Below are 16,323 nucleotides of genomic sequence, written 5' to 3' on the forward strand. Positions count from 1 at the left end.
TGAATTTTTATTCAAGTTCTTATTTCTAAATTCCCATGTTGGTTTTCAAGGCTGATTTGATACATCACAAAGTATAAAAAGAATACCAACTCCTTCGTTGTACTTTTCTTCACATATTAATTGGTTATAACTAAAATTAAAAAGTTTAAAATATGAGGACTTACAATGTCTTTCTCCAGATCCTTCAGTTGTTGATCTATCTCTTTTAGCCTATTTTTTTCATACCGATAATCTCTGTTGTTTCTAAGTGTCTTATCCCCCGGATACATTTTCGCACGTTTCTTATCATTAGGATCAGTTTCCTGATAAAAAAAAATTACATTAAAAATTAAGCATATTTCTATATACTGTTCTAATGCAAGAACAAACCACATGGCACTCTAGCTTCTCATTACTTCTTTATATGGTAAGCTTTATTATCCCCCACCAATAATTTTTTCTTCATCTTCAAATGCCTACTTATAACATCTCAAAATCTTCTCTTTTCTAAAAAAAAGTATCCACCAACTTGATCAATGACACATGTAAAACCCAGTGGAATTGCACGTCAGCTACAAGAGGGGATTAGCAGGAAGGGAGGGAAAGAACATGAATCTTGTAACCATGGAAAAGTATTCTAAATTAACTAAGTAAATAAAATTTTTAAAAATTTTTTACCAAATAAATAGAACCTACTTAATAGAAATAAATACAACTTACTGCCCTCATCATCACTAACAGATTGAAATCTTTGATTTATAGTTTCCCAAAAGTTATTTGATGGTACAAAGTTGGGTGTTTCAAAAGGTAGGACAACACTTCTGATTATAAAGTCAACAAAAAATAGGGGCTGTTAGGTCAGTTGATAGAGAGCCACACCTAGAGAAGGGAGGTCTTGGGTCTAAGCTGGCCTCAGACATTTTCCAGATGTGTGAGCCTGGGTATGTCATTAAACCACAATTGCCTATTAGCTCTTACCACTACTTTGCCTCAGAACTGATACTTAGTGTCAATTCTAAGACAGAAGGTAATGATTTGAATTTTTAAAAAATTATTATTAGGATGGTTCAATATTAGGAAAACCATCCAAATAATTGACCATATCAACAAGGAAACCAACAAAAATCACATGATTATCTCAAGAGATGCAGGAAAAGCCTTTGATAAAATACAACACTCATTCCTATTGAAAACACTAGAAAGTATAGGAATAGAAGTATCTTTCCTAAAAATAATAAACAGTATCTATCTAAAACCATCAGCCAACATCATCTGCAATGGGGATAAAATAGATGCATTCCCAATAAGCTCAGGAGTGAAACAAGGATGCCCCTTATCACCTTTATTATTCAACATTGTACAAGAAACACTAGCAGTAGCAATTAGTGAAGAAAAAGAAATTGAGGGTATTAAAATTGGCAGTGAGGAGGCCAAGCTATCACTCTTTGTGGATGACATGATGGCCTACTTAATGAATCCTAGAGAATCAACTAAAAAGCTAGTGGAAATAATCAACAACTTTAGCAAAGTTGCAGGATACAAAATAAACCCACATGAGTCATCAGCATTTCTATATATCTCCAACACATCTCAGCAGCAGGAATTAGAAACAGAAATTCCATTCAAAATCACCTTAGACAATATAAAATACTTAGGAATCTATCTGCCAAGACAAACACAGAAACTATGTGAAAACAACTACAAAACACTTTCCACACAACTAAAACCAGACTTGAGCAATTGGAAAAACATTAACAGCTCATGGGTAGGATGAGCTAACACAATAAAAATGACCATCCTACCCAAACTTATCTATCTATTTAGTGCCATACCCATTGAACTTCCAAAAAACTTTTTTACTGAACTAGAAAAAAACATAACAAAGTTCATTTGAAAGAACAAAAGATCAAGGATATCCAAGGAAAGAATGAAAAAAAAATACAAAAGGAAGGTGGCCTTGCAGTACCAGATCTCAAACTATATTATAAAGCAGCAGTCATCAAAACAATTTGGTACTGGCTAAGAGACAGAAAGGAGGATCAGTGGAATAGACTTGGGATAACTGACCTCAGCAAGACAGTCTATGACAAGCCCAAAGATCCCAGCTTTTGAGACAAAAATCCAGAAGTTGATAAAAACTGCTGGGAAAATTGGAAGACAGTGTGGGAGAGATTAGGTTTGGATCAACATCTCACACCCTACATCAAGGTAAACTCAAAATGGGTGAATGATTTGAATGTAAAGAAGGAAACAATAAGTAAATTATGTGAACACAGAACAGAATACATGTCAGACCTTTGGGAAGGGAAAAGTTTTAAAACCAAGCAAGACTTAGAAAGAGCCACAAAATGTAAAATGAATAATTTTGACTACATCAAATTAAAAAGGTTTTGCACAAACAAAACCAATGTAACTAAAATTAGAAGGGAAGCAACAAATTGGGAAATAATCTTCATAACAAAAACCTCAGACAAAGGTCTAATTACTCAAATTTATAAAGAGCTAAATCAATTGTACAGAAAATCAAGCCATTCTCCAATGGATAAATGGGCAAGGGACATGAATAGGCAGTTTTCAAATAAAGAAATCAAAACTATTAATAAGCACATGAAAAAGTGCTCTAAATCTCTTATAATCAGAGAGATGCAAATCAAAACAACTCTGCGGTATCACCTCACAGCTAGCAGATTGGCTAACATGACAGCAAAGGAAAGTAATGAATGCTGGAAGGGATGTGGCAAAGTGGGGACATTAATTCATTGCTGGTAGAGTTGTGAATTGATCCAGCCATTCTGGAGGGCAATTTGAAACTATGCCCAAAGGATGATAAAAGACTGTCTGCCCTTTGATCCAGCCATAGAATTGCTGGGTTTGTACCCCAAAGAGATAATAAAGAAAAAGCCTTGTACAAGAATATTCATAGCTGCTCTCTTTGTGGTGGCAAAAAATTGGAAAATGAGGGGATGCCCTTCAATTGGGGAATGGCTGAACAAATTATGGTATATGTTGGTGATGGAATACTATTGTGCTAAAAGGAATAATAAGGTGGAGGAATTCCATGGAGATTGGAACAACCTTCAGGAAGTAATGCAGAGCGAAAGGAGCAGAACCAGGAAAAGATTGTACACAGACACTGAAACACTGTGGTACAATCGATTGTAATGGACTTCTCCATTAGTGTCAAAACAACCTCCCTGAACATTCTGCAGGGACTTACCCAGAAGAAAAAACACCAGCCACAAGCAGAGGACAAATTGAGGGAGTAAAAACACCGAAGAAAAGCAACTGCTTGACTACAGGAGTTGAGGGGACATGACTGAGGAGAGACTCTAAATGAACACCCTAATGCAAATACCAACAACATGAAAATGGGTTTGAATCAAGAACACATGTGATACCCAGTGGAATCGTGCGTCTGCTATGGGAGGGGTGGTGGGAGGGAGGGAGGAAAAGAAAATTATCTTTGTTTCCAATGAATAATGTGTGAAAATGACCAAATAAAATAATGTTTAAAAAAAGGGAATCAAAACCATTAATAATCACAAATAAAAGTGTTCTAAATCTCTGATAATCAGAGAGATGCAAATCAAAACAATTCTGAGGTACCACCTCACACCTAGCAGATTGGCTAACATGATAGCTATGTAAAGTAATGAATGCTGGAGAGGATGTGGCAAAGTTGGGACATTAATTCATTGCTTGTGGAGTTGTGAATTGATCCAACCATTCTGGAGGGCAATTTGGAACTATGCCCAAAGGGCACTAAAAGACTGTCTGCCCTTTGACCCAGCCATAGCACTGCTGGGTTTGTACCCCAAATAGCTAATAAGGGAAAAGACATGTACAAGAATATTCATAGCTGGGCTCTTTGTGGTGACAAAAAACTGGAAAATGAGGGGATGCCCTTCAATTGGGGAATGGTTGAACAAATTGTGGTATCTCTTGGTGATGGAATACTATTGTGCTCAAAGGAATAATAAAGTAGAGGAATTCCATGGGGACTGGAACAACCTCCAGGAAGTGATGCAGAGTGAAAGGAGCAGAACCAGGAAAACATTATACACAGAGACTGATACATTGTGGTACAATCGAAGGTAATGGACTTCTCCATTAGTGTCAATGCAATGTCTCTGAACAACCTGCAGGGATCTATGAGAAAAAACACTATCCACAAGCAGAGGACAAACTGTGGGAACAAAAACACCAAAGAAAGGCAACTGCTTGACTACAGGGGCTGAGGGGATATGATCGGGGATGGAGACTCTAAATGAACATCCTAGCGCAAATACCAACAACATGGAAATGGGTTCAGATCAAGGACACATGTGATACCCAATGGAATCGCGAGTTGGCTATGGGAGGTGAGGCGGGAGGGGAGGAAGGAAAAGAAAATGATTTTTGTATTTAATGAATAATGTTTGAAATTGACCAGATAAAAATAATGTTTAAAATAAAATAAAGTAAAATAAAATAAAACAGGAAAAAATTTTTTAAAAAATTATTATTAAATACTTACAAGATGCACATGATGCTGTTAGTCCTGAACAAAGTTAAATTGAAAGACGAAAGTACAAAGACTTCACAATATAAAGCTGTACCAATTATAGGCAATATTAAATAAACATAGGAACAAAATAGCAAAAAAAAAACTTGTTTATAGAAAAAAAATAAAGGGTGGAGTCAAGATGACAGCTTAGAAGTAGCAAAAGTCCAGACCTCTGAAAACCTTTCCACACCAATAAAAAACACAGTGCTTCAAGGGGACAGAAAATCAAATCTAACAACAGGACAAAGCTGGGGAGCCCTCCTGATGAACTCAACTTAAAAGTACACCCCAAAAAAGCCTGAATTCTTGAATACTTGGGTTCAAGAGAAGGGAAGAAGGAAGTTCCCAGGACCTCTTTCCCACCTACAGTGCTGAGTCTACAGCTTTGATGGAAATCTCTTGGTGGGCAAGGGACCTAGTCTGGATGGAGAGCCTTGCTGGCCCAGCTGTGCCAGGCTTGGGGCACTGAACACAGGCAGCAGGAAGGCAGCTGCAGGAGAAGCACAGGGAGGGCAGCTTAATCACAGCCAAGACACTCCATCTTGCACCACCCCCTTCTTGAGGTGTTGGCCTCAGAACACATCCAGCTTTGTAGATCAACTTCTTTCTGACTTACTCTTATCAATAGAGTAGGTAAAAAGCCTTCAGAGGGCAGAGAAGTTCAAGCTCCAACACCCCTCCCACATAGAGTGCTCTGAGAGCCTCTCTGACTAAGCTCTAAAGGTGAAGGCAGCAACCACTACAGTCTACAACTTGATAACAGAGTGGGAAGTCTGGCTCCTTTTCAGCTTCTGCTGCCAGCTGGGGAAGATCTGGCCTCAGGGTTTATCAATACCATCAGCCTGAACTAGTCAATCAGCAGAGCAAAGAAGCCTCTTCAGGATAGAACAGCCCAAACCTGCAGATCCAGCAAATTATGAGAGGAGCAATTTAATACAGGAAATTACAGGGGAGAAAGAAGGGGGGAAATATGAGAAAACAACAGAAAAAGAAAAAAGAAATTACAATCGACAGCTTCTACCCAGGTAATGAACAAAGAGCATATGGTACAGAGGAAGACCAAGGAACACCAAGCAAAAACACAGAAACTCCAGGGAATTTGACAGACTTTGGAAGAACTCAAAATAAAATTCAAAAAACAACTAAGAGAGGCTGAATACAACTGGGAAAAGAACATAAAAAAGCAAAATAAGTCATATGGAAATGGAAAATAGTGTTCTGAAAGCCAAAATTAACCAGTTTGAAAATGAGGCAAAGAAGATGAAAGATTAGAAGGAGAAGGATGACCAAAAACCCAGGGATTAAATTCAATCTTTAAAAACTAGAATACTAGAAGCAAATTACTTCATAAGGGAGCAAGAATCTATAAAACAAAATCAAAAGAATGAAAAAAAATGAGGAAAATATGAAACACCTCATTCACAGAATATCAGAACTTGAAAATAGATCCAAGAGAGACAATTTAAGAATTATTGAACTACTGGAAGATCATGACGAAAGAAAAAGCCTGGACATCATTCTACAGAAATTATCCAAGAAAACTGCCCCAAAATTCTCAAGCAAGAGGGAAAAGTGGAGATTGAAAGAATATACAGATCACCTCCTATATTTAATTCCGAATTGACAACACCCAGGAATGTTATAGCCAAATTCAAGAACTACCAGACTAAGGAAAAAATATTATAAGCTCCTAAGAAGTAAATCAGATACTATGGAACCACAGTTAGGTTAACACAGGATCAGGCTGCATCTACTCTGAAGGTACCTGGAAGGCATGGAATATGATATTCCCGAAAGCAAAGAAACTAGACCTATAACCAAGAATCAACTACCCAACAAAACTGACTATATTCTTGCAAGAGAAAGTATGGTCACTTAATAAAAGACTTCCAAGCATTCATAAAGAAAAGACTGAACTTAAACAGAAAATTTGATACCCAAACACAGAACTCAAGAGAATCACCAAAAGGTAACTAAGAAAGTGGAAAAAAAACACTTTTTTTAAAGGGACTCAATCAGTTCAAATGATTTGTATCCTATAAGAAAAGATGATACTGGTTACTGTTAAAAATTGTTATTATCACCTGAGTAACTAGAAGAATTATATTTAGAGGGAAAAGTGACAAACTGTATAGGACAAAATTTCAAGATATATACATATATATGAAACTAGAGGTAAAAAAAGAAGTTAATACTAAGAGAAATGGGAAAAGATACAAAATGAGGTAAATTTATATTTCATGAAGAAGCACATAGCGAAAGCAGGGGAGAACACCAATACACTGGAAGAGAAAGAGGTTGGAGGCAGGAAAAATTAATTCTTACGTGCATTGAAATTGACTCAAAGAGGGAAGAACAATCAGATCCATTGGGGCAGAGAACTGATTTCTGCCCTATAAAGAAGTAGAAGGGTAACAAATGGCCTGATTGGGGAGGGAAGCAATACAAGGGAGGGAATGTGTGTGGGAAGTTTAAAAAGATTCTAAAGAAAATAAGATGGGAATAAAATGGGGGAGAGAAAGGGAAGTAAAGTAAGTGTGGAAAATAGGGGGAACTGACTAAAAACAAAATGCTGGTGTAGAAGGAAATAGTGAAAGAAGAAAGGGCAAGACTAGGAGAGGAAATAAAAATATTGGGGAATTCGCAGGTGGTAATTATAACTCTGAATGTGAATGGGATGAACTCACCCATAAAACAGAAGCAAATAAGTGAATTAGAAACCAAAATTCTACCATATGTTGTCTACAAGAAACACACCTGAAGCAGGTAGACACACATAGGGTAAAGTTTAAAGGATGGAGCAAAATCTATTGGCCATCAACTGAGAAAAAGATGGCAGGAGTCGCAATCATGATCTGACAAAGTCACAGTAAAAATAGATCACATTAAAAAAGACAGGGAAGGCAAATGCATCCTGATGAAAAGCAGTATGTAGGACGAAAGGCAATGAGGAAATATCAGTACTCAAAATGTATGCACCAAATGGTATAGCATCAAAATTTCTAAAGGAGAAACTAGTGGAGTTGAAGGAGGAAATAGATAGTAAAATTATACTAGTGGGAGACCTGAACCTTCCTCTATCATATCTAGATAAATCAAAACAAAAATAAACAAGAAAGAGGTAAGGGATGTGAATGAAATCTTGGAAAAACTAGAGTTAATAGATATGTGGGGAAAAATAAATAGGGACAAAAAGGAATACACCTTCTTCTCAGCAGCACATGGTACATTCACAAAGATTGATCATGTAGTAGGGCATAAAAACATGGCAAACAAGTGAAAAAGAGCAGAAATAATAAAGCAACCTTTTCAGATCATAATGCAATAAAAATAATAATCACAAAGGGTGCATGGAGAGGCAAATAAAAAACTAATTGGAAATTAAACAATTCTCTAAAATCAATTATTTAAGAAAAAATCATCAAAACAATAATTTCATTGATGAAAATGACGATGAGACATCCTTTCAAAATCTATGAGATGCAGCCAAAGCAGTAGACAGGGGGAAATGCATATCCTTCAGTGCATTTATCAACAAATTAGGGAGGGAAGAGATCAATGAATTGGGCATACAAATTTAAAAAACCTTAAAAGTGAACAAATTTAAAATCCCCAGATGAAAACCAAATTAGAGATCCTAAAAATTAAAGGAGAGATCAATAAAATCAAAAGTAAAAGAACTATTGAATTAATAAATAAGACTAGAAGCTTGTACTTTGAAAAAATAAATAAAAGACAAAGTACTAGTCAATCTAATAAAAAAAGGGAAGAAAACTAAATTAACACTATCAAAGATGAAAAGGGAGACCTCACCTGTAATGAAGAGGAAATTAAGGCAATCATTAAAAACTATTTTGCCCAATTATATGGCAATGAAGATGGCAATCTAGGTGATATGGATGAACATTTACAAAAATATAAATTGCTAGATTAACAGAAGAAAGAGAATACTTAAATAATCCCATATCAGAAAAAGAAATTAAACAAAGTCATCAAAAAACTCCCTAAGAAACGATCCCCAGGGCCTGATGGATTCACCAGTGAATTCTATCAAATATTCAAGGAACAACTAATACCAATACTATACAAACTATTTGACATAATAAGCAAAGAGGGAGTTCTACTGAATTCCTTTTATGACACAAATGTAGTACTGATTCCAAAGCCAGGCAGGTCAAAAAAACAGAGAAAGAAATCTATAGACCAATCTCTTTAATGAATATAGATACAAAAATCTTAAATAGAATATGAGCAAAAAGAATCCAGCAAGTGATCACGAAAGTTATTCACTATGACCAGGTAGGATTTATACCAGGAAAGCACGGATGTTTCAATATTAGGAAAACCATCCACATAATTGACCATATCAACAAGGAAACCAACAAAAATCATGATTATCTAAATAGATGCAGAAAAAGGCTTTGACAAAATGAAATACTCATTCCTATTGAAAACACTAAAAAAGTACAGGAATAGAAGGGCCTTTCCTCAAAATAATAAATACTATGTATCTAAAACCATCAGCAAGCATCATCTACAATGGGGATAAATTAGAAGCATTCTCAATAAGATCAGGAGTGATAAAAGGGTGCCCATTATTTATTTAACCTCTATTAGTTAACATTGTACTAGAAACACTAGCAATAGCAATTAGAGAAGAAAAAGAAATTGAGGGTATTAAAACAGGCAATGAGGAGACCAAGCTATCACTCTTTGCAGATGATATGATGCCCTACTTAAAGAATCCTAGAGAATCAACTAAAAAGCTAGTGAAACTAATCAACAACTTTAGCAAAGTTGCAGGATACAAAATAAATCCACATAAGTCATCAGCATTTCTATATATTTCCAATACATCTCAGCAGCAAGAGTTAGAAAAAGAAATTCCATTTAAAATCGTGCTAGACAGTCTAAAATGCTTAGGAATTTATCTGCCAAGACAAACAAAGGAACTGTATGAACACAACTACAAAACATGTTCCATACAATAAAAACTAAATCTAAATAATTGGAAAAACATTAATTGCTCATGAATAGGATGAGCTAACATAATAAAAGTAACAATCCTATCCAAACTAATTTACTTATTTAGTGCCATACCCATCAAACTACTAAGAAACTTTTTTTTTACTGATTTAGAAATAACCATAACAAAGTTCATTTGGAAGAACAAAAGATCGAGAATATCCAGGGAAATAATGAAAAAAAATGTGAAGGAAGGTGGCCTAGCAGTACCAGATCTTAAACTGTATTATAAAGCAGTGGTCATCAAAACAATATGGCACTGGCTAAGAGAACGAAGGGAGGGTCAGTGGAATGTGTTTGGGGTAAATGACCTTAGTAAGACAGTCTATGATAACCCCAAAGATCCCAGCTTTTGGGACAAAAATTCACTATTTGACAAAAACTGCTGGGAAAATTGGAAAATAGTATGGGAGAGATTAGGTTTAGATCAACACCTCACACCCTAAACCCAGATAAACTCAGAATGGGTGATTGGCTTGAATATAAAGAAGGAAACTATAAGTAAATTAGGTGAACACAGAATAGTATACCTGTCAAATCTTTGGGAAAGGAAAGATTTTAAGACCAAGCTGGAGTTAGGAAAAACTAAAAAATTTTGAATAAATAATTTTGATTAAATTAAATTAAAAAGTTTCTGTACAAACAAAACCAATGCATCCAAAATTAGAAGGCAAGCAACAAATTGGAAAACAATCTTTATAACAAAAACCTCTGACAAAGGTCTAATACTCAAATTTATAGAGAGCTAAATCAATTGTACAAAAAAAAAATCAAGCCATTCCCCAATTGATAAATGGGCAAGGGACATGAATAGGCAATTTTCAGATAAAGAAATCAAAAATATTAATAAGCACATGAAAAAGTGTTCTAAATCTCTGATAATCAGAGAGATGCAAATCAAAACAATTCTGAGGTACCACCTCACACCTAGCAGATTGGCTAAAATGACAGCAAAGGAAAGTAATAAATGTTGGAGGGGATGTGGCAAAATTGGGACATTAACACATTGCTGGTGGAGTTGTGGATTGATCCAACCATTCTGGATGGCAATTTGGAACTATTCCCAAAGGGCACTAAAAGACTGCCTGTCCTTTGATGCAGCCATAGCACTGCTGTGTTTGTACCCCAAAGAGATAATAGGGGAAAAGACTTGTACCAAAACATTCATAGCTGCACTCTTTGTGGTGGCAATAAATTGGAAAATAAGAGGATGTCCTTCGATTGGGGAATGGCTGAACAAATTGTGGTATATGTTAGTGATGGAAAACTATTATGCTCAAAGGAATAATAAACTGGAAGAATTTCATGTGAACTGGAATGACCTCCAGGAATTGATGCAGAGTGAAAGGAGCAGAACTAGGAGAACATTATACACAAAGATTGATACACAGTGGTATAATCGAATGTAATGGACTTCTCTACTATCAGCAATGCAATGATCCAGGACAATTTGGAGAGACATATGAGAAAGAACACCATCCACATGCAGAGAAAGAATTGTGGGAATAGAAACACTGAAGAAAAACAACTCTTTGATCACATGGATCGATGGGGATATGATTGGGGATATAGACTCTAAATTATCATGCTAGTGCAAATATGAATAATATGGAAATAGTTCTTGATCAATGACACACGTAAAACCCAGTAGAATTGTGCATCAGCTATGGGAGGGAAGTGGGGGTAGTGGAGGGAAAGAACAAGAATCTCATAACCATGGGAAAATATTCTAAATTGATTAATTAAATAAAAATTTCCAAAACTTAAAAAAAATAAACTCTTCTATGTTTTGTCACTTTTCAGAACCATTTTTGTCTGTGAATTTGTTTTCAGATTGTGACTTGATGTCACTAATATGTCATTTAGTGAGAAAGAAAATAAAATTTTAAAAATATATGCCATTTATATGAACAGGTACCTTGGCCCACAAAATACAGATCAACTATAATTCTCAAAAAGTTTATGAGGCTAATCTCTCAATAAGCATTTATTAAGCATCTATTATTGTCCAGGTACAATGCTAGGTGCTAGAGATAAAAGGGGGGGAATGAAATGATTTCCACCCAAAGGAGATCATATTTTAGTTCACCTATCAATGTAATGAGGTTGCACAGAATTGCCTGGCTTTCTTGGGGCCAACTATGTGTGCTATGTTGGTTTTGAAGAAACAGGAGGTCTGGAATGATCCAACTATTCTCTAATGCCCACTGAGCAAAAAAAAGCTGCTAACTCAGTATATATGCACTCACTCACTCTCTCTCTTCTCTTTCCCAGCTGTTGATTGTATCAAGACATATGAGTTAATTTCTGAAAACAAGGAATAGCTGATAACTCCCAAATGACAGTATAGTTAGGTGTGTGAAATTGATTACTGATTTATAGTTTAAAGTTTTGGTAATCATAACAGTTTCCATTGGAACCAAGCTTTAAGGATTTAGGCTTACATTATTATTATACAGATTTAATGCCCAACTCTCAGTAAACAAGCATGTCAATTCCTATGAGAGAAATAAGAAAGATGGATGAAAGATGACTTAATCTGATCACAAGATATTTTCCTAGTTAAGAACTCCATAGGAAGAAAGTAGTATGCAATGTGGAAGTGAGAAATTGGGAATGGTTTGCAACGGAGCTGGAGAAGCTGGGACTGCTGACCTGTCATTCAAATGAGAACATTCTATTTGAAATGTGACCAGGAGAGACAGTTGGAAAAAAAAGATCTGACCAACTGAAGTCTGGACTCTGCTTTTGAAACAGGAGGAAGGGTCTCTTGGCTTTTGAGACAGAATGAAGAAGCTATCTCTGCTTTGGAGACAGAAAGGAGAGGAGTGTCTTTGGGCTTTTGAGACAGAAAAGAGTCTGAGGTCTCTTTGCTTTTGAGACAGAAAGAAAGAAGGACAAAATGCAGCTCTCTCTGATTTCTCTGCTGTGATATAGTGACTTCCAGACCTATCAGCCCATTTTCCCAAACTGAACTATATTTCACTATCCTTCAACCTAGGAATTATTCTAGTGTCAGGGAAACCCCAAACCCTCTTTCCTTCCATTTCCCTATCATTCCCTTCTTCCCCAATAAATCCCTTACTTATTCTTAGAGAAAGAATATTTTATTTGCGACCATAAAACTCAAACTGAGTTGATTTAGAAAGACCAACAGAAGAAGTAATTAAAAGGGGAGGGATGAAGGGAGGAGGAAGGGAGGAAAGGGTCCTGAAAGGGAGGAAGGGAGAAAGGGAGAAGCCTTGATCTTTAGTTATCATTTATCATTCAAATAATCCCTTCTTACAATAAGGAATCTTCTGGATAATGTTATAGAAAAATTACTAAATCTGTGTCCCCTTCATAATGTCATGAACTCTGGAAAGTCTCTGATAAGGAGGAAGGGGCAGGGAATTGCAGTTAATGGTCATGAATTCTTCCAAAAAGATGTTGACCAAATTTAGGTTTTCTTGTTGCCCCAATAGAGACTCTTGGTCAGATGGTTCACTAATGTAATTAAGACCCAATCACAATCTTGGTTTCAGGGTATGTGTGTGGGAAGGGGGGAGGTGTCCTCTGAACTTTATGCAACCTTTAAACTGTATAAAAAAAGCTGATCTGACCGTATTACAGGTCTTTATTTACTGAGTGACCACTGATCTCCATTACTAGTAATTGCTAGCCTTTCCAAAAAATAAATAGTTTAGACCTTTTGTGCCTCAGTTTCTCATTATCTCAGATTTATTGTGATAGTTGGGAGGGAAAGAGGGGAACCTCAATTGGGGGATTATAAACCTGTGTCTGGTTTCTGCTCTGTGTTTTTGCCTAATAGTCAACCAATTATTTATTTATTTAATATTCAAGTGTTTTAATATTTACTTGAATATTAAAGTACTTCAAGAATTAAGTGTCTTCTATATACTAGGCACTATACTGCATGCTAGGGATCAAGTACAATGAATTAAATAATTCCTACCTGCAAGGAGATTACATTTTAATGGTGGAGGCAACAAATACATATAAAAGAACATACAGAATAAATACAAAGTAGCTATGTACAAAGCAGTTTGAAAGGGATGGCATTAGTAATTTAATGGAACAAAAAAGGCTTCGCATATGTATAAAGTATTGTGGAGCTGCATCCCATACAAAGATAAGTATTTTATGAGGCACAGGGGAGAGGGGAGAGAATTCAAAGCACTGGGTAGGAATAATCCAAAAGCTTGGAGATAAAAGATGGACCATTTTGTGTATGGAACAGAGAGAAAGCTACTTTGGATAGATCACAATGTAGAGAGCAATGAGAAGGTTATTGCAATGATCACAGAGTAAGATAATAAAGGCCTTAAATAAGCTGATAGCTGTCTGAGTAGAGAGGTCAGGTTTGAAAGATATAATAGAAGTGGAAACCTGAAAATATGACTACTGATTGGATATGTGGGGTAAGGAACAGTGAGATAGAGGAGTCAGCAACAATCCTGAGATGGTCATGTCTAGTGTGATGTAGCAAGTAAAAATGAGTCAAAGGTAAATTGAGGCATTTGCCAGGTAAAATACATATTTGACAGAGACTCATATAACTGTTAATAATATGGGTCAAATTGTCCCCATCTCAGTGGCTCAGAAACTCTGATGGAACTAAAAAGACCATATTTATTGAGACTCCAAAAAGGGTGAAGGGGGGAAAGGAGGGGGGGAGGGAGTTACTCAATGGAAAAGCCTTATGATTAGCTACAACTGGGGAGAGTGGGCTGGTGTGCCTGATCATGTTCTCTCTGACAATTAATGTTAACTGCTTCATAAGATTCAATTACCTCTAGTAATCTTGTCTAGAAAAATAGAATCACCCAATCATGATCTCTCAACTCCTGTTAGTCCTGCCCCTGGAGACAAAGTCACCCCTGGCTTTGAAGAGGAAAAACAGGACAGGAAAGCCATTCCCTGGGGAGGAACCCAGTCCAAGGTGGTACTTCTGTTTATACATATATGTATAAATTTTTTTAATTAATATGTGTCCTTCAGTGTGAAAACAGGACATAAAAATCACTCAAAAAGAAATTTGAAATTATGACATCCAATTTTTTAGGACCACCATCCCCTCCAACTATAAAACTAAAGAGATGAGACACTCTACCATTTACCTACCCCACGCTCAAAAAACAAATAATCAAACCAAACATGATTAATTTATAATCCTTGGAAGAAGTATTAAAATCTTAGAGGGAAGAGAACAAAGGAGAGAAAGAAAATAATGTTAAAGAATGGAAAAATCGGTGAGGGGAGAGAAATCAAAAGACCTTTTCTTTTATTTGATGACAGGCAAGTGCAAAAAAGTTCATTTGTAATTTTTTATATATAAACAAAAGTGGGGAATAGGATGGATTAAAGGGCAATATGGGTTATTAAATAATACCACATAACTATAATAATAATATTGATTTTCCTCATTCCCCTCTTTGATTCACTAAAAAACACAATTTCTCTAATGAATCACTATCTGACATGACAATTACAAAATGGTACTCAATATATTTACCCCTCAGTGTACAAAAAGACCTGAAGGAATTTCATCAAGGGTTGTTAATTATGAGGATTATGTCATTTACCGTGATGGGAACAGTATATGGGTAAGAGGGAGAGAGACTGATAATGCATTGACAGGAATCATGGGGAAGTCCCATCCAAAAAACAGGACTTACAAAGTTAGCAACAGATGGGGAAGGAATAAATATTTAGTCTCTTAGTAAATCATTCCCCTAGTCTATTTCACCAGTTCATCATATTTTAGGGCTTAGATGTCTCATGCAGTTATATGGTTTCTGAAAACATCACCTAATGAAGTTAGTCATTTGGTCTTCTGGAAACATCTGGAATGTTTGTGAGTGTGATATGTGAGTGAAGAGGGTGAGGGAGCAACACCTCCAGTATGCTCTAGCACAAGTCCAAAGGTTTGCCAACACAGTCCTAGAAAATCTGCTTCCTTGGTTCAGGTCACTTGTAGAGTTTCCTGGATGTTTCTGTTAAAATAACCTATAATTCACATGAAACTTTGGAGAATTTAAGTTTTTATTACCTATAATTACCCTGTGATATGTTAGCAAATCGTTATACTGAAATAATTGGGAAATTTAAATAACTGAGAAATCAGGATCTAACTAACCTTCTTAAACTGCCTGATTTATGCAGAAGGTAAATAATACAACTCTACATATATAAAATTCTGAACCCAGTTTATAGAACTTGTTATTAAAATATACTCAAGGCCTTTGTACCCCAATAGAATAATTTATATTTGATCTGTATAATCATCTACTTTTGTTGTTTTCTCAGAAAATTGTCACTCTAACTGTTCACTCCAGCAACCCATTCCCCTCTTGGGAATTTGCTGCTAATTTATTTGCTGCTAATAATCTAATCCTATACATGAGTACATAGGTAACAACACTCTTTGCAAGTAGATGACTTCTATACCTAAGTTTAATGGCCACACAAATGAATTTACCTAAAAGATACTTATTTTTGGTTCAACTGTAGCAAAAGACCTAGGATAGGATATGTAAAGAAGCTAAGTAATTATCCAAATTTGTCTATAGTAAAACATGTTCAGTTATTAATAATATTCAAATGAAATAAATATTACACCTACATATGCCACTGCTCTTAAACACTCTCTAAACATGAGAACATTTTTAAGGCAACTCTTATACAATTTGCTTGCATTTCAGAGCATGCTCTATATATAACTTTATTTCAAGGACCTAATCTTATACATAAAGATTTAATTGTTAAATTGG

The 16,323-nt window shown here is 35.7% G+C and overlaps 1 protein-coding gene across 8 annotated transcripts in view; it reads right to left on the reverse strand.

Moving 5' to 3' along the window:
* Positions 1-16,323, reverse strand: part of FSIP1 (fibrous sheath interacting protein 1) — a 305,434-nt gene that overhangs the window by 179,982 nt on the left and 109,129 nt on the right. For all 8 annotated transcript variants that reach the window (XM_056810251.1, XM_056810246.1, XM_056810248.1 and 5 more), the window contains one exon: positions 165-302. In XM_056810251.1, the coding sequence (XP_056666229.1) occupies positions 165-302 (138 nt within the window). The remainder of the gene's footprint in view (positions 1-164; positions 303-16,323) is intronic.

This window comes from Monodelphis domestica, chromosome 1 (assembly GCF_027887165.1).
Source record: "Monodelphis domestica isolate mMonDom1 chromosome 1, mMonDom1.pri, whole genome shotgun sequence".
Classification (NCBI taxonomy): Eukaryota; Metazoa; Chordata; class Mammalia; order Didelphimorphia; family Didelphidae; genus Monodelphis; species Monodelphis domestica.